Raw genomic sequence first — 20,986 nt, 5'->3', positions numbered from 1 at the left:
TATACGTATACTGTATAGGTTATAAAAAAAGTTAAGTACCTTGGTACCTAAAAGTTTTAACATAACTGTCGTAACTATACATCAAATCAATAAATTGTCAATCGATTAAAAAGTAAAAAAAAATTATACGTATATATTTTAATATATATAAGTAGATTTAAATTATTATGTAAAATAGAATTAATACAAAATACCAAAACATAATTTAATTAACAAATAATTTAGTAATTACATTTCGTAAGCATATTGTTTAAATAATGTATTAATATAGTTGCTATTAATACAATAACACGTATGTAGGTATGTAGATTATAGGTTATAGATATTTACAAACACAATCCTTAAAATAAGAAGTTGGTAGTATATGTATATCTAATAGGTATCGAAAGGGTACTGTATAGTGACAATTGGCAAATACTAGTACATCATAATATATTAGTATATATAATAAAGCAACGTTTAATTTATTATTCAATCCTTATAAGAATAACGCCATAAAGAAAGATGACAGAAAAACTTCCAATCGTACACTGCTTCGGCTTTTCGAATCATTAGATCAGGATTCTTACTTAATGGCAGTGTGGACACAAAAAGATCGACAGCTTCGGCTGAATACCCAAAGCCCGCCAAAACATCTACTTTGCATAAAGTTTTCAGTCCATCTAATCGACATTGTTCCTTAAATGTGCTTCCTACGTATTCTAAACGAGCCACAGCTGTCTGGAAGGTTTCCTGCCGTTCTTCCCACAATTCTTTAGTCACATCATCCCAACGACGATTGTATTCTTCGTTTGATGTCGAAGTTTCAATGCAGATTAATTTTTTTCCGTTGATTCCGGTGACTTTTTTTCCAATTTGTTTTGATTTATTGTCGTAATTTGATGTTATGACTAGCAGATCAGTATCTGATAAGCTTTTCCTTATCTGACCCAAGGTTTTTCGATTTTTCCCCACGTCTAAAATCTCAGTATCCATTTTAGGCATTTTACTGTCGATGACTTGGTTCGATATACATTGGTAATTATTTACTTGGATGTAATCAGTACTATTTTGTTCTGTAGTCTGTTTAACTAATGTACGCATATCCATAGTATTTTTTGTTTTGTTGAGCAATTTGAAGAATTTGTTTTTTTTTAGCTTTACCATTTCACTAAAATTATCGTTGATCTCGACAAATTTGCAATTATTATCATCGTAGTCATCCGTAATTTTAAGATCATGAAAATTTATTTCAGAAAACCTATACTTAATTGTATCTTCAAAAGGATTACAACTATTTATTTTAGAAGACTTTCTCTGTCTAATATCTTCTATATAATTCAATAAACTTTGCCATGTATGTAATTTATGATTGATAAACTTTGTGTAGTTATCTAAAATTTGTGTATCTAATTCGTCCTGAGTTCCTCGAAAAGCATTTTTAAAAAAATATTTAAATTTATTTGACGATCTAAATTTAGTCGATTGCTCATTTATTCCTATACTTGAGAACAATTTATCTTTCTCATTTAATGATTTAATAAGTTTTCGAACTTTTTGTTCCATTTCTTTTACTTCGAAGTCTAATAAATAGGTATTGCAATTGTCCGTTTTATCACAGTATACTTTATTAGAATAGTTATTTTCTTTGATATTGTCATCATTAACATCAATATCTGGATTATGATTTTTAACTTTATCAACAGAGTCCAACCATTTTTTATATTTCCATAAGTCTTCCAAAGTGCATGATGTATAACTATCAAAAGTTAATGGCTGTATTTTTTTAGATGGTTTGATTTGTTGGCTTGTATTTTTATAAAAAGAAAATGTTTTCAATTTTTTTTTTGCTCTTTTATTTACTCTATTATCGACAGCTTTTAAACTATTTTCATTTGTTTTATCATCTATATTGTTATTGATAGCTTTATAAAATTCTTGATTATCTGAGTTGTTTTCATATTTACTTTTTAAAGTATTATCATTAATCTCGACGCATACTTTGTTTTGAACTTTATCTGAAATAGTAATAACATTATCAGTAGTATGTTTTGATTCAAATTCAAAGATATTTCTATGATAATTATCGGAAAATAACGATGTTTGTAGCTCATTTGTTGAATCAGACTGTAAACTATTGTTTACTTTAACTTGTGTTTCATTTACTTCCCAAAATTCAAAACATAACTGTATAAGTTCTTTTTGATAATTCTCCCATCCATCTACAGACAAGAGTTGTGAATTGTTTAATTTAACTTTATTATCTACATCTGAACCAATTGGATTTAAATTATAATGTGTATTACCAGTTACGATATTGTCATTATTTGATGTGAAAGGTATTTTTGTACCACAGTTATCCATACTTCAATTAAATTAATATTTTTATCAAAAAAATGGTCAGATAATTATTATTCAATAATAAACAGTATGATAATTGTATATGTGTGTTTATATATTAAAAATTAAATCATTATTGTATGGCAGAATTATTTTTTTAGTTATTTTATAACTGATTCCAATTTATTATTTTTCTTACTTAATAATTTTTTTTAATCATTTACACTTGAATAATTCGTATAGAATACCCAGTTTTTGTCTATTTCCCAATTATTATAATCAGATTTACTGCATCTATTTTTTTTCAATGTTTTGGTAAACTCATTTGACGTTTGTAGATGTTCTTTAACAATTCTTGTGTTTAATTTTAAGATTTTATTTTTTGGTAGAAATGATGTTTCAAATTGTTTTATTTTGTCATTTAAGTTATCCTTTTTATTATAGTTATTATATAAGTCTTCAGCATTGTCAAATTCAAATTTATTTGTTATTTGTATTTTCCTTGAAACTGTATCTTTTTTCAGATTGTTAAATTTGTTGACAATTTCAGTATTATTACGAGATTTGTCCACAATATTTTGATGTGTTCTCTTTATTTGATTATCACCAAATGATTCAAATTTTTTAATTTTTTCTAAAAAATTGTGTTTTATATTATTTGATGGTATATTATTTGTAAATAATATTGAAGATACTTCAATATTATTTATTTTATTTCCATAATTTATCGAATTTTCTAAAGAATTTTCTAAAATCAAACGTCTTCGAATTAATTGTTTCGTTAATTGTGGATCCATTTCCACTTATTGTAATCAATACAATACTTATTGTAACAATATTCCTGAATCATTATCTGAAACAGAATTAACAATAGCTGGAAATTTATAAATTATTATTTATTATACTTAATAGTAAATGTATTAACGTAATATTCTGTTTTCTGTGTATATAATAATATGATGTATCATTAATTTACCAATAATAATAAAAAATACATTGAATGAATTTAAGTTTAAATTAATATTAAAGTTTTTTATAAATTAAAATGATTTGGTGGTAATCTATTTGTATAAAAATAAACGTATGTTTATTCTCTTTACAGATTCAAAAATTACTGGGTTGTTTTTGATAAAAGTTATATCAATAGATTTCTTGAGACTTGGAAGGTGTTTAAAGTTTAATTTTTCTCCTATAGGTCCTAAATACATGCCACCGAGTGAATTACAAATTAATTTAGTGGAGTCATTAACAAGTATATTAAATTTTATAATTGTTATATTGCGTGTAAATATAAGTTCAGACTTAGAGACGCCGAAGTATGATATATAATATATTTATAAATATAATATAAATCATATGATATAAATAATTAATAATTACCCAAGATCAATATTTACCATCTTTTCTCACTTCTATAAAACCACTTTACCATATTATTACTAATTTTTTCTGTTTAATAATCATTAAATTATCTAGCATTCTAGCCAAACGGCAAACAGAAACTGATAGATTAATTATTATATGACTTATAATATAACATATGGCATACCATAATACTAAAATGTGTGATGTATTGTAGTCCGTAGGACATAGATAAAACCTGTAACGTTCAAGGTTCAGAACCTCTATTTATTGGTATTTGGTACATTATACGATGTATAATTTATATACAATTATAGCCTATAGGTATAGCCGTATAGATACTAGATAATATTATACTAATATATTATTACAATAGCAAATAAAAGTCAAAAGGTAAAATGATTTGAATGTATTAATAACATTTTAAGTATAATAATGACTAATAAGTACGTTGTATTATATGTGATGACTGATGAGTAAACACCGAACAGCTTTTATTCAAATATTGAATCACACTATGTAGGTAAGCATACAAATAATAAAATAACATTTGTCAAAAAATAACGTCGAAAAGGAAAAAATATTTCAAAGAACATAATATTTACATAAATAAATACATTCTGAAACTTTTTAACTTATTGATATAAATTATAGTTTTACAGTTTGGTGCAACGCTTAGCCCTTAAGTTATATATTTAACTTATATTAAAAAACTTATTTATTGAATTAATTAATAAAAAAATTACTATCGAGAATTTGAAAAAAGAAAATCTATGTTACATTCATACTCATAATTTATATAGTCATATATTAGTCACATTTTAGACAAATTTGATAAATTAAGAAATTTCTCATGGCTAATAATTGCAATTTGAAATATTGAAAAATTGCGTTTGATGTAGGTATGTACTCAGAAGTGATAATAATAATGTAAGAGGTACCTAAGGCAGTAGGCATCACCTTTATTTTAGTGGAAAAAAAAAATAATAGTATTTCGTAGAAATATCAACGAAAAGCGTATTGCTTTGTAATTTACATTTTATTGTTTTAAACATTTAATAATTAAAAAAAAAAAAAATATTTCAAACATAAGTACATATAACGTTAAAAAAATATCAATGCAGTAAAGACTAATACAATTTATGGTTATAGTAGGTACTTACCTATCAGATGTTCCGACTAGTATTCTATAGTAGTAATACTAGTATACTATAGGTAAACGGTAAACTATAAATTATAACTTAAAGGTAAGTCACCATGTGTAAATGTGTAATGCTTACTCATAATTCATAACACGTTTATTTATACCGATAATAGTGTACGTATACTGTTAAACTTAACGTGTATTGTTTATTTATTGATTATATTCTATAATAATTGTATAAACCTTCTTAAAATTATTTAATCATTGTTGTCTTTATTATTATAGTTTGTTTTTTGTTATTTAATCATAACACTAATATAAATATTAAATAGTTTGTGATTAAAAGTTAATAATTTAAATTTACAATAGAACTTTCTAGTTTTTATGGTATATATGTTATTCTGTTATTTGTAACTGAACTGTTGCGCCGTTGTTTATGTATGTTATGTTCTAATTCTAAAATGTAACGGTTGTAACGTAGATAAATAGGAAACCTATTTTCATTATTATATTCTTATATTCGTAATTAGTATACAAATTAATTAAATTCATACCCAACTAATTATCTTTAAGTATAAATTTTAAGTTTGACGCTTTAATTAAATAGTTCAACAATGATCTATGTTTTAATTTTTCTGGAATTAATACCATTTGACTTTTAACAACAAACATTATATTGTACAACAATAATATAATACATATTATTATAATTAAATTATATACAGCAAGGTTTCTATCTATACATAGAAACTGTAGAACCGAACTATTTAATTTTTAAACATGGCATGTCATTGCGATCATTAAATTTATCAATCCTAAAATGAAACATTGACTGAAGATTCATAGCATTTGGCAGCTAGTTTCAACTTCTTAACCTTATTGTCCTCGTTTATAAATTATATAAGCCTGTAATCTCGTAAGCCGGATGAGCAATATTTAAATAACAGTATACCGTATACCTTCCATGTAATAAACTCAGTAAGTCAGAAATCAGTTAGTTTGAATAACTGGATTGTAGCTATTTATAGTTTTTTATATTTTATACTTAATAATTAATTTTTAAGACTACTTGAATCTTGTCAGATGACGTTATTTCAATACTAAAAGCATTCTATTATGTATTATTATATTTTTTATTTGCGATAAAAAAGTTTGAGTCTGTGAAAATATTAAATAATTTATTCTTCAAATTCGGTTTTTATATCTAAATCCAAAATATCTCAAAATATCTCTCTATTCTCTTTACTTTCAATAAATACAGTAAATTTGTAAACAAAATACTGAAAAAGTAGGTACAATAGGTACCTACATATTATGTTATTATTTATATAATTCATAAAATATTATGTTCATAGTTGTAAATAAACAACATTTTTGGGTATTGATGGACTGAAACATTTGTAGGTCGGGAGGGGGAATAAGCTTAAATATTTATACTTAATAAAACACATATACCATACTAAAAGTATTTCAATGTATCACGTCTGATTTTAAAGTCAGAATGGCAGTTTTTTGACCTTTTCCCCTTTAGAATATTAACTTAAGCCTGTATTATTTGCACTAATGAACATATATAATATAATGAGTATTATATGAAAAAAATTGTTCAAATAAAATATTAAACTAATAAGGAAAAATTAATGTTTAAATTATTTTTAAGTGTTCTTTATATTCTGATATCTGATATACTTTATTTATGATGAATGTTAGAAAACTTATTCGGAATAAAAAAATAATACAAATTCTTCATATGATTGGTATATCGTGTATAGTGTATACTGTATAATATGTATAGTAATAAAATAATCATCAGAAACTAGTATGCGTATAATTTATCTATAGTCAGCTGTTGTCTTTTTCTATAGAAGCTTATTAATCACGATTCACGAAAGGGTATATAATATACCTATAGGTATATACATAAAAGGTAGCAGGGGCATCATTTCACATTTTTTCATGAGATGCAAAACCAATATTAAAAATCTAAAGTAATACCAGTAACTCGCATTGTCGAGTCATCCCACGAATTTTTTTCAACACCCTTTTTTTTTGTAAATGTAGATCATTTCATAGAAATTATAGTATAAAATAAATAACAATAATTTTGTTCATGGGATGCATTTGCACACCCTTGCATCCCACAAATGACGCCACTGAAAGGTAGGAAAATTGTGAATTGCACATCTCATATCTAATACTTAAATTGCTTTACAATATGACTATAACTGTCTATAACTGAATTGTCTGGGTTCTGCGAAACTAAACGGTAAACCGTTGAAATTTAAAAACTGAAAATGTTTGTTATGTGTTACTGCGAGTACTCAGTCATATAAAGCACATAAAAGCATTTCGAATCGAGTGTCACCAAAATTATATCGACAGACATGGAGACGGCTCGACAGTAGTTGACTTTGAGTGCACACTTTGCTCATATACACCGGTTCGATGGAGCGATTTTCGGGAAGAGTACCTATACGATTCGGAGGCGCCGTAATAAAGCCGATCGGTCACCCGACAGAGTGAGCTACGCTCTCAGCTATCACCACCCGTCGTCAGAAATCCATACGTTGCGTGTCGAGCGACAATACGAATTGAGTAACTATAATATTATACATAATAAATGTATTAATTACAATTAACTATAATATTAAGCCGATAACTTTACTACGGCGGTATCTCATTATAGTGATTAACAGGACAGCGAGTATAATATGTATTACTTACCATTAATTGCGGTTTATTATTAAATATTTAAAATATTAATGCTAATTAATTTAAGGGCCGCACCAGTGCCGGTCTGGCTCACCCGGCTACCTGGTGATCGACAGGGGCCCTTGCACATATTTGTATATTATAATTTATAGGGGCCCATAGATAAATGGAGAAAAAAATATTAAGGTTACTCGCGATTCCATACTCGAGTTTCAGTCGAATCAATTCATAAACATTGAACATTGTACTCATAAATACCTATGTCGTCTATCAATCAAGAACATCTTCAACTAATAATGTCCTTATTTGCAGAAGAAGATAAATTAAATTTACCTATTCGAATAAAAGATGAAATAATTGATCAATTAGCATCTTATAGTCAAGAATTGAAGAGAAAATTATTTAAAAAAATATTATTATAAATTACAATATATATTATATTATTAAATAGTATTACTTTCATTTTGTATTTATTTAATCATAAAAAAAATGTAATTTCATATCGATTGAATTACCTGTATATGTCTCATATTTATAAAAATTATAAATTAAAAAAAACTTTTTTTTTTATTTTTCTAAAAGGGCGCATTAAAATATGATTGTGCCGGGGGCCTAATCACAATCCAGACCGACACTGGGCGTCTGGGCAGCACGGACTATTAATTGTTCAGATATATTTGGTCAGGTAATGTAGTGACTATCACGGATGTCGGATATAGATATTATCAATAAACAAAAAATTAGTCGTATTATTACGTTTTATCGACCTGGCTGGGGAGGAAACGGAACTTTATGGTGTTTAAGCAATAACAAAATATTATATCGAGGGCAGAAGCAAAAAGAAAAATACGACAGCTGTGTAATGAGTTCATGATACAGGCAACATGGGATGATGATATAGCCGCATACTACGTGTAACGTAGCACACCGCACTGGCCGAACATACGCCGTCCGTCTCTTTACCGTGGCAGTGCCGGAGCCCGGTGCGTCGGTTGCCGCTCACTGCTCAGCAGTCAGCAGTCGCCACACTCAGCACGACAGCACTCGGCAGTCAGCACTCGCTATCGGGACGGTGCGCGAGTTGGCCGCGCGCGTAGTAAAGTAGACCACACCAAAGCCGTTGTAGTCGTTACCGAACGCATGCGCGCGCACACTCTCTCATACTGGCCCAGTGCGCTATCACACGCAAACGCACGCACACTCCCCCTCGTTCATTCTTTATCTATCACCGTCGTCGGTTCGTCGCGGCGTGTTTGTTTCTCTTTCTTTCGAAATTTCGTTTTTTTTTTTTTTTTTTTTATTATCACATTAACATACAGTATACACAACGCACACGATATCCCACACGCGGTGTGGCCGACATCGGGCACAATCGTAATAATAATATAGGCGCGCACACATTTTGTGGGACGCCAAAAATCCTCTCTCCTCGCGCCACTCTCCCACTAGATCGTTCCGTCGTCGTCTCTCTGGTTGTCGTCCGTCGTCCGACTCCGTCCGCCGAGACGTTATATTATTATTATTATTATTATTATTATTATTATTATTATGTTCATTATCGTACGCACGCTCGCACGCACATAGGCGCGTAAGGGTCCGATCCGTTGCGCGCGCGACGTTATCGTGTTTCGAACTGACGACGGGGGAAAAAAAAAAATCAAATAAATAAATAAACGACAAACGTTTCAGCGAACGTTAACCCGAGTCTCGAAGCGACTCGCTACCCACTGCCACAACAGATTACACTACAACAACAACAACAACAACAACAACAACAACAACAACAACAACGAAAACCACCGTCACCGATCGACCATCGCATTGTTCGCGCGCGGTGACAACGATCAACTATCGAGACGTCCTTGGCTCGATCGTGTCACGCACGCATCACTTCTGCTCGGCCGACCCATAATCGTCACTCGTCACTCTCCACTATCGTCAGCTGGACTGGACCAGTTGCCGAGTCGCAACGTGTGTGCGCGCGCCGCCGAACACGTAGGTAGTAACTACCTATTATAATATCATCACGGACCGCGTATAATCTCGTGGTCTGCAGGGACCACCGACCTCCTCCGCTGCCGCCGGAACATGGGTCTGGCCACCAATATTCTGGTGCACGTGCGTGTCGACGATACGTGAGCAGCAGCGACCGGAGACAGCGTCGGGCGGGTGGCCGTCGTGTGCGGACGTGTGTTGGTGATATATTATGTTGGTGGCGGCGGTGGCGTTGCGCTATATTGTTGTTTGATGATAGCCGTATTGCCGTGGAACCATGACCGCCCAGCAGCAGCAGCAGCAGCAGCAGCAGCAACAGCAACAGCTGAAGTTGTTCACGTACTCGGTGATCGAGCGCAAGGACGAGATCGAAGAGGTAAGCGCAGTCGTCGACGATCAACGATCAACCGCTCTGTCGCGCCGTACCTCGCTCGCACTCTTGTACGAAACGATACTATAACAGTGCCGTGCCGTGTGTGTGTGCACGACCCGCACGTCGTCGTCGTATAATATTGTACGTTGTGTGCGCGAGCCTTGTGCGTTGACCGTCGTCGTAGTATCCAATCGATGTCGGGTCTTTATTTTGTTTTATCCCTTAGAAATACGAACGGTGTTATCAGACCCTCCAGAGCCTAACGACTGGCCTCAATGACCGCGAGTACCATGACGCGCTCACCAGTCACATTAGCAAGGACAAGAGCCAAGAGGAAGTTATCAGTTTGGGGCTGTTGACAGCTGTACTTCTAGATACAAAAAACGCTGACAAAGTATGTATGCGTGTGCTATGTGTTGTTGAAAATGTCTGCAAAAATGTATAACCACTTATATGTGGTCAGGGGGTTCTCAATTACAATTTTTTTTCCATGGCGTATTGTATAAGTATTATTTTTCATGGTATTATGCGCCTCATTCATTATAAATCATTTACACCTATCTCCCACTTATTGTATAGTAGCAATTCTAATATAAAATTGTTGTTGAAAACTTTTTCATGTACAAGAAAATTATTAAATATTAATTCTCATTTATTTATGACTTTTTATCCCCCAAAAAGAAATATTTTAATTTGTATTCATTTTTTTTCTAGAATTAAATTACTTAATGCTAGTTGCAGCAATACTGGTTCTTAATTTTAGTGGATTCGGTAATAAACACCATGATGAAGGGTCCTTTAATATTTGTAATATAAAGATCATAGCTTTTAGATATGACATTAGGGCTTATTTGGTGGTTAGATTGTCAGCATTGCTACTAGTTGCTGCTCTTGTTTGAAACTACTTTATTGTCTTTATTCGATAATGAAACACTAATTGAATAGGAACTCATCTATCTAGACAGTCTAAGTACTATATTAACATTGTACATTTTTAAACGCTACAATTTGTTGAAAAATATCTTGATAATAAAATTTATCAATTTTTTTTTAAATTCATATTTTTTGTTAAAATAATCTTAATTCTACATTTATTCTTTCAACAGATATATAGAGATTTAACTTTGTTATCACGCGATGGTCTACAAAGTGTTATATCTCATTTACAACAATTTACTTTAGAAAAATGGAGTCGACTTCTAGATGCTCCTCGCAAACAACTATTGTGGCTAGTTCGAGAAATGGTACGAAATAATATTGCTGGTGTAGATAATCTTTGTTGGAACTTTGATGCGAAATGCAGCAGGTGGTGATATTTCTACAACCAATATTTCACTCATTGAATATTTCCTTGATCTTTATCAAGACCATAGGTATGATTTATATTGAAATATACATTTTTATTACACTTCATATGATGTTTTTTGTGTTTTAGAAAATGGTTAGAGAGATTTCCTTGGTTGATAGCATCCGTTGTGTATTCTTTTTTACGTTTTATTGAAGATCACAGTAGTTTAATTCCTCTACGCAATCGAGAAGTGGCTTTCACTATATCTTTATTACGTGATCGTTTCACAGATTGTTTGGTTATTGGTCGAGATTTAATTAGATTGCTACAAAATGTTTCACGTATACCAGAATTTGAAGCACTGTGGAAAGATTTACTTCATAATCCTCAATCATTAAGTCCAACTTTGACAAATGGTACTTATAGTTAAGACCAAAAATTAATGTATTATTTAAAAAAAATTGTATTAATTAATTTAATGTTTAGGTATTATACAAATATTAGAAACTCGAACATCTCGAAGATTTTTACAATCCCGACTAACACCTGATATGGAACGTAAATTAGTGTTCTTTACTTCTTCAGTTCGATTTGGTCATCATAAGAGATACCAAGAATGGTTCCAAAACAAAGTAAATATAAACTTTTTGTTTTATTTTCTCCAAAATAATATTGTTTTGTTTTGCAGTATTTGAATACGCCTGAAGCACAATCTTTAAGAAGTGATTTAATCCGATTTATTGTTGGGCTTATACATCCTACAAATGAATTGTTGTGTTCAGATATTATACCTCGTTGGGCTGTTATTGGTTGGCTTATTACCACATGTACATCAAATATAGCTTTAGCTAATGCTAAAATGGCCTTATTTTATGACTGGGTTTGTTACGATCCAAAACATGATAATATTATGAATATTGGTAAGTCATTAGCAGCTGTTTAAAAATTTAAAAGGAGACTATACCCTTCTATATTGTCTTTATATTATACACACGAAACATTGCAAATCTACTTACCGGATTCTAAAAAAAAACTGCTAATATCCTCTTTAAATTCATTAATATGTAAAGTTTCTTTAATATTAACTACAAATAAGCTGTACTAAGAATCCGATGTATAAATGTATTATATTCGTTTGTGAAAAACAGTGATAATACATGTGGGTATAGCTTTCACTTAACCATGACTGAGATTTTAATTTAATATGTTGTATTTAAATGTATTTTAATTATCTAAAAATGTACTTAATTGTATAATTTATCATTTATATATATAAAAAAAAAACATAAAACACTTAATTAAAAACTATGAAGCATTTGTAATATAAATGTAATTTGCATATATATATTTTTTTTTTTTTACAGAACCAGCAATTTTAGTTATGCTTAACTCTTTACGTATTCATCCAACAGTGACGGCCAGTTTGCTGGACTTTTTATGCCGAGTAATTATACATTTTAAAACTTAAATTTTTTAATAGATTCTACTGATCTAGTCTAGTATTACTAACATCCAGTGAGGTTGTGCTAACATATTATAATTTCTTTGCTATAGGTTTATTTTATCTGTTAATTCATAGGCATGTACAGGGGATGGTTAGGTTAGGGTAAGTTCATAAATAGCAAAGATAAATACAAACTACTAACTAGTATACATGTTTGCTTTTAAGCAATAAATAAAGAAAAAAAGAAATGTATGTAATTAATTGAGGGAGGCAATGTGGCTGTGGACAATTATGTAGTTTCTGAACAAATGGTCTATATAAACTATAAAAACTAAAAGGTGTGATAAGAAAAAGTTCAGATTGTGGTCAATGTTTACATGTGTTATTATTTTTTTTAAATAACTATTTAATTTTCTAATTAAATAAAATCTTAAAGAAATTAACTTAATTTTGTGTCATAGACTTAAAGTAACCTATGCACTTAAATCATGTTTTTATTATTAGTTAACTTGTAAACAATTTAGTTTAAATCTTTAAAGTTAATTTATTATGGTAGGTGATAGTAAACGAGCAACTTGCACTAATAAATTTCATTCTGTAAAATAATAAAATTTTAATTGTTGTTAATTATTGAATATTTTTTTAATTTCAGATTATTCCTAATTTTTATCCAGCTCAATCAGAGCGAATACGCAATGGTATTTTTGTTTCATTGCGGCAAATTCTTGATAAAAGAGTATTAGCATCATTAGTTCCTTTGTTTACAAATCCTCGAATAGATGGTGAACTTAGAGCTATGATACAAAATACTTTCCGAGAATTTTGTGATCCACCTGCTGTTCAAGGTAATAAATATAATAGTAATATATGTATATACATATATATTTTTTATGATAATTTAACTAGTAAAAATTGTATTAAGCAAATATTTTAACACAGGATATTCATTACTTTTAAAAGTATTTACTTTTTTGGAAAATTGGGACATAAAATTTTTACATTCTATATCGCTTTTTTTCACCTTTATTATTTGTGAATCCACTATTCTTTTCTGTACACAATCCAAAGAAAAGTTGGCTTTTAAAATGTTGATACAAATATTGAACATATTATATTATATTGAGTAAACAAAAAACAAATAAACACTGGCAAAATAAATACAGGTTTGTCCAGGAGGATTTACCCACTGTGATAATTCTGTTGTTTATTTTTTAAGACACAGTTAAGGACTACAAGTATTTCATATTTTAATTTAATTTAATGTTTTGGTAAAAAAGTTAAAAACATAATTTTTTATTTAATTAGTTTCAAAAAAAAATCGAAAATAATCATTTTGTAGTTTATTTTTCTGAAAATGTTGACATTTCAACATTTTATTTTCAATAGCATTGTGATTTTTAATATTATATTTTGTAGTTTTGAGAATATTTTTATATTATTATATAGCCTGAGACCTTGGGCCACATATTTGATAACATGGACGCTTATATGGTATTAAACAATTTATAATTTTTCTCGAAACTAAATTTCCACAAAAATAAACTTAAAAATGACTATATCTTCAATTTTATTTTTAAACAGTTAAATAAATAATTTTTGTTTTTATTTTTTCTTCTTAATACTCCTTGTCCCTATGAGTCTTATAAAAAAAACAAAATTATGATATCTCCATTATTTTAGGAAATATTGCTATGTCTAAATCCTCAGGGAACACTGTATATTTCTAGTTAATTACACCCTTAATTACTAATGAGTTCTGAATGTTATAGCTTCACTTATCTCACATTTTCTATAACATTAATTCTTCTCATTGTTAATAGTTCACTGTTAAAAAAACTCATTCTGTAACTATATTAAATGTATAACAATATTAATTCAGCCAATTTTTATTTCAGGTGATCCTATTAAAAATGACGACATAATGGATAATTTACTTTCATCGCTTAAAGATGAGTTAATAGCAGAAACTGATGATATCTCATTTAGTGACGAAGAATCTGAAACAAGTCCTAAGAAAAACATAATCCTTGAAAATAACAGTGTACCTGCTATTAAAACTACCCCATGTATGTTAATTGATTAAAATATACAACGTTATCCGAATTATTGAAATAATAATTTGGATAACTTTAATAATTATGTAATATATATTCTGTTCACTGTGAAAAGGTTCCTTGGCAACTATCAGTTTAGTCAGAAATTGCTTGACTTCCATTATTTGAATAGTATATTCTTGACGCCAAGATCCCTTCTTATTTTGTTCAGATAATGTCTTTATACTTATGCTACATTAGTTAAATTAATTGTATTTCAGCAAAAGTTAAACTAAAAGAAAAAAATGTGCTTCCGCCTGATTTGGATAAAGAAGCTTTGCAAACTTTATCTAAAGAATTGAGACTGGAGACTGAAACTTTATATTTTGAAAAGGATAATGAAAGAAAATGTGAAGCTATGGAGAAAATAGTTCAATTAATTGTACAGGATGATGATATATATCCTGAAATGATAGCAGCATTAGGCTCTTGTGTTTCATGCTTATTGAAAAATCAAATTGAAGAAAAGATCTTTCCATCTGTACTTAATGATGAGTAAGTTAATATGTATTGTCTATTACAGTAGTTGGCTACCTATTAAGACAAAATTTGCAATTTACATGATTTCCCACTTTTTAAAGAACCACAAAAATTGTTATTTCAATATTTTCGATTTAAAATAAACAAATAAAAATATAATTATTTTTAACTCAAAACATCAAGTATTTTAGCTATAGTAATAAATGGAAATATTGGCTTTGCATGCATTTGGAAAGCTTGGTACATACTTTTAATTTTATTTGATTATGATGGCCTGTGTAGGTATTTCATATTCTTAAAAGAAACAAAAGTATAATGTAATATAATATATATTATATATCTTATATAATTTTTTTTTTTTTATATAATAAAATAATTATTTTTGCGTATGGACCTAGAGAGCCACAATTTAAGATCGAAAGAGCCGCAGGTTGCCGACTCCTGGTTCATTAAATTTATTTAATACCACAATATTTATAGTATAAACTTGTGCTCAGTTGAGTAGAGTAGTACTAATGTGTTAGACTTTTTCTTGAAATCAATTACTTTATATATATATATTATAATATCACTTTAAATTAAAATTTAATTTAGCCTTGTTTAATTCTTGGTTTGTTTTTATTTATAAAATGTATTATAAGTATTTATACCTTAAGATCAGAATAGTCTTAGAATCAAAGCATCAATAATCTTTAATTAAATGTTTATTTAATGGATACTAATTATTTTTGATTTTATATTGAATTTCATAGTGCGTTGGAAGACAGTATTGGAAAACCAATATTTGTAATGTTTCGTAGCCTAACACAATTTACTGAAGATGACTCGCGTAGGTTACAACTTTTATCATTGCTAGCTGAAATGAGAACACACCAAACTAGAATTGGATATTTATTACTCTATTATTTGCAAGTGAGCAGCTTAATAAACAACAATGCTGATAGGAAAATGAATAAGTAAGTTTAAAATTGGAACATGAATTAAATCAATGATAATCTTAATCTTAATGTTCTATTTTTAGTGGTATCAAGTCTCATGTATATAAAGAATTTTGTGAAACCCAAGAAGTCGAATTAAATGAATGTTTATTGAGTGATCTTCAGTTATGTCAAGAAGATGATGCATCAATGTTTTGTTGGTTAATCCCGGCTGTCTATAATCAGTTTTCAAAGATCGTTGTTGGAAATGAAGATTTCTTACACTTAGTTGTATCTACTACTGATGGTTCACAAATACAAGAAATAATTTGTTTAATTTTGCAAGGTAATATTTTTTTTTCTGAATACTTGATTAATATTTTTTGAATTAATTATTAATTATTGTAATTATTTAATAGGTAAATTAAACATGTTTCGATCTGATGCAGTACCATCATTAGCCACTAGTTCATTGGATTGGGAAACAATGGAACAATATTTCTTTTGGCAATTAGTGTCTGCACATGCCATTGATATTAAAGTGATATTATCAAATATCACAAAATTAGACTATAATAATCACCCTGAAACCCTGACTAGTATTTTGCTCACGCTAAAAAAAGAAAAGTAAGGTTATTTTATTTTGAATATATGACACAAAAAATTAATTATTAATAACATTTAATTCAATTATTCTAGGCCCACTTTAGATTTGTTGAAACCCATACTATGTAGAGAAATTAAACCTTTAAATGACCAATTTGTTATATCTGTGATATCCAGTTGGTATTTGGAACATGGAGATAATGTAGCTAATCTTGTTTCTCAACTATTAATTAGTAGATGCCCAGTTGTGTCTCCAACTAAACGAAAACGTGGACAAGGTAATTGATTTTTCATACATATCTGATTGATATATGTTTTTTTAGATTTTGAGTGGAGCTATCAATATATTGATTTTATCTTGATGTGTTTTTTCTTTTTGTGCATGACTGTATGAGTACACAATAATGCTTTAATTTTAAAAAAAGGGGGGTGGTTTTAGATATTAAATTGTATTTACTTTGTATTTTATAGAGGTCAAACTTAATAATTCCTAGTAATTATTTTTATAATTGATAATAACAAACAAACAATCAAGGAAAACCAAGAAATTTTTTGCTAGTCCAATTTTTGACTAAATTAATTTTGTTTTTTTGATATAATTCAAAAATAAAAAACCATAGATACTTGAAATTTTCACCAAATGTTTATATTATTGTTTCTATTTACAATACATTTTTTTTCTAATATTTTTGAGCAATTTATAGACATAATTTTTTTTTAATTTTTCACTTGTTTTTTTGTTTATTAATGCCGATTAAAAATTATTTGTTGATGAGAAATGCTTAATAATTTAGTACAAAGTTTCTCATAATTTGATAATTTTTCAATTAAAAAATATCAAAAATCTATAATCACAATATTTTTTTATAAGCATTTTAAGTTAGAATTTCGACAACATTTATAAAAAAAATTATTTTTATACCCAATATTTAAAAATTTAATACAAGATTTCTTATAAATAGTTCATATTGAAACCATAAAATCTAAAAATATACAGACAATTATTTTTTATAGATATTTTTAGTTTGAATTTAGATGAAATTTCTAATTACTAAAACAATAATTAATGATAAGTTAATTATTTTGTTATAATTTAAGAACATTATTTGTGGGAACTCAAAACTTATTTGTATCTTTTATTATTATGAACTTTATTATATGTAATGGCTGTTTTGATTTTTTTTCATATGTTGTTATCTATTTATGAGTCTATTCTTGCTGTATTACAGAATTTACAGAAAGATCTTATTACATTTGTAGTTATATAAATTATTATGATATGTTATAAGTATATATTATTATAATAGAATAAATGAATATTTTTAGAAAATACCATATCACACTATTATTGTAGTACTAAAAGTAAAATAATTGACTATATTAACTTTATTAAAAAAAAAAAAAAAAACAAAAAACATCGGTTTTTTATATACAATGATGTATCATTGAATTTAAATTTAACAGACCTATAATAGTGACCCTAATGTACAGCATCTGCATACAAATTGAGTCCCAATAAAATCTTTTAGGATAAATTTTAAGGTATATACTAATTTAGTTTATGTTTTAATACTAACTGATTTCCATCAAACTTAAAAAAAAACATCTTCCTTCCTATTTTTACAGACTTAATAAGACTGTCTGTAACAAAAAATGCTAGAGGTATGGTTAAAAAAATTTTTTTTTAATATTTTATAATACGTTAATGAATGTCTATAATATACTATCAATAATTAAAATGTTACTTGTGTATAGTTAAATGAATAAAGATGATGACAAAATTATGTTTTTATATTAGTAAAAATATATGTTATAAAAATTGTACATATTCAAATTGTGTTATTTTCTTTGTTTTTGATATCATTTTTTGTATTAATAATATGAGTACTTCTAATTTTGATTTATGTCGCATTGTACATTTAACAAAACATTTATAAATTGATAAATATTTGGATAGGCTGAATAAAACAGCATTGTATTTTGAATGGAAGGATTCACAATTGTTAGTGGTCCTCGCAAATGAATATGTAAATAAGTCCCACAAATTCCCTGCTTTTATATGTTATTTATATTATTATATGATAAAAGTAATATGAACGTAGTCGTTTTCATTTATTTATATTATGTTGTTTTTATATTTTACTCAAAATTCTCGGACTCAATTTGTATATTTTTGGTTTGTCAACCCCGGACTCAATTAGTATATTATTTTTTCCCTGTTCAAGTATTGTGACTCAATTAGTGTACACAATATACTCTAGAGCACTACTCACTTATCTACCTTTTTTTTATTATGTAATTAATTCTATTTCAGGACAGGGTTTAGGTTCTAGAGGAGGTGTAGCGCCACCCAGTGCTGAGCGAATACTTGGTCACATGGAACGTATTCGCAGTCGGGGTACTTGTCCTGTACTATTTCGCGCTGAAGGCATGCAAAAAGCTTTGCAAATTGCACAAGCTGCATGTACAGATACACAGCGCATGTTGTTTAGCAACCTTTTTCAGTTGCTTGAAGAGGATGAACCTCATACACCAACAACCAATAAAAATTCAACAAGTGGTAAACGTGGTCGCAAAGCAGCTCCTACGTTTGGTAATAGTAACAAAAAAAATGCTAAGTCTGTGATAAAAGACCTGTCGGAGAGCTCTGAAGAGTCTAGTGAAGTGAGTTAACAATTTTTGTAAAATATGATAGTTCATTCAAGTATTAATGTGGTTTTTGTAATTTTTTAGGAGGAAGAAGTTATAAAACCAAGACAGACAAAAAAACGGAGAAAAATAAATGCAGTTGCATCTGATAGCGATTGATATAAGGTATCTTTACTCCATGGTAGAATCATTTATACTCTACCATAAGTTAAACAGTGCTAAACAAACATAGTTGTTTTTCACAATTTAATTCCTCCTCTCCCCCAATTTTAATTTAATTGTAATAATGTTGAAAAAATATATATATGTATATATATATATATATATATATATACAAAAAAAATCGGTGAAAAATTATTTTCTTAAATTGTTAATCGATTAACATGTTAATACAGTGTAGTACATTATTTTTATTGTTTGTAATGTGACTGTTTTTGTAAATACTAATATTTTTAACTGAATATATTTAAATGAATTACACTTTTTTATCATTTGTAATCATACAGTTTTATATATCCTAAACAAACAACCTATCAATTATGTAGAGAAGTAATGGTTGTAAATTGGTAAAATGATATTTTGTAACTAAATAAGAATATATAATATTCTTTGCTAAACAAATTTAACTGTTTTTTCATTTAATAAAAAATAATATTAAGTATTTTAGTATAATGTACTTTTTCTCATCAAGTGATCAAATATTAAAGTACATTAAAAAAAACAAAAACAATAAATAACAATATTTTTAGTTTATTTTTAACCATTGTTTTTTCATGATTACTTATTGATATTAGCATAATGTTGAAACAAATAAAAAAAGAGTGAAATACAGGAATTAGCTGGTATATTTATGTATATAATTCACTAAAAAAAAAAATTGATTTTGAACATTAATTAGTTCAACATAAGTATTCAAGAATTTATTAAAAAGTTTCTTTTTTACTATTTGTTCACCGGTTTTTTAAAAAATATTTATACTATATAACAAATTTAAATTTACCATAATATATACTGTATACTGCCGCAGTAAGTATTTTTCAAAAATAACAAGTACACAATATTTTAAACCTTTTATTTAAAGATTTAAAATATTTATCTTTGACACTTGTTATAATTTTGATGAATGCATTTAATCAATTTATTACACTTATATTTGTATTTAATTTTTAAATTCCAAATAAAACTAGTTATTATTATTCTGTAATTGTGGTGTGGGTATAACCACCATATGGTTGGATTATTGCAGTATTATTAAATTAAGTTATTAATTATATTTTTTTAAATATTCAAAATTAAAAACTGATATATTTCTTAGAAATCTATTTGGGTAATGAATACACTTATTTAATTAGTAATGTTATAAAATTGTTTACTTGTTAGATACTGACACTTAAGACATTTTGTTCTATAATTTGGAATACTTAGCTAATTTAGGTGAAATAATAGTATGATTTAAATGAAATAAAAAATATAGATTATTATTTTACATTCAAAATAAATTTAATTTATACTAATTAATTTGTAATAGTTTCTCAATTATTATATAAACACAACATGTGTAGTTACATAGATAAAACAATTGTGTAATATTTTCTAATTTTTTA

The 20,986-nt window shown here is 27.9% G+C and overlaps 2 protein-coding genes across 2 annotated transcripts; one reads left to right on the top strand and one right to left on the bottom strand.

Moving 5' to 3' along the window:
• Nucleotides 1-256: 256 nt before the first annotated feature.
• On the bottom strand, nt 257-2,383 carry LOC113548803 (uncharacterized protein PFB0145c-like). Its single transcript, XM_026949875.1, has one exon. The coding sequence runs from the start codon at nt 2,341-2,343 to the stop codon at nt 472-474; it is 1,872 nt and encodes a 623-aa protein (XP_026805676.1). The 5' UTR covers nt 2,344-2,383; the 3' UTR covers nt 257-471.
• Nucleotides 2,384-8,827: 6,444 nt separating this feature from the next.
• On the top strand, nt 8,828-19,799 carry LOC113548174 (integrator complex subunit 3). The gene is given in 18 exon segments (XM_026948908.1): nt 8,828-9,536; nt 9,594-9,908; nt 10,132-10,299; nt 11,012-11,191; nt 11,193-11,278; nt 11,341-11,609; nt 11,680-11,825; nt 11,882-12,113; nt 12,558-12,637; nt 13,290-13,482; nt 14,533-14,703; nt 14,952-15,225; nt 15,963-16,166; nt 16,232-16,473; nt 16,547-16,754; nt 16,827-17,011; nt 19,048-19,397; nt 19,467-19,799. Coding segments are annotated over 17 exon segments (3,162 nt in total). The 5' UTR covers nt 8,828-9,536; nt 9,594-9,809; the 3' UTR covers nt 19,542-19,799.
• The last annotated feature ends 1,187 nt before the right edge of the window (nt 19,800-20,986 follow it).

Source organism: Rhopalosiphum maidis, chromosome 1 (genome assembly GCF_003676215.2).
Source record: "Rhopalosiphum maidis isolate BTI-1 chromosome 1, ASM367621v3, whole genome shotgun sequence".
NCBI classification, from domain to species: Eukaryota; Metazoa; Arthropoda; class Insecta; order Hemiptera; family Aphididae; genus Rhopalosiphum; species Rhopalosiphum maidis.
Note: the sequence above shows the minus strand (reverse complement) of the source record. Positions and strands in the feature narration are given on the sequence as shown.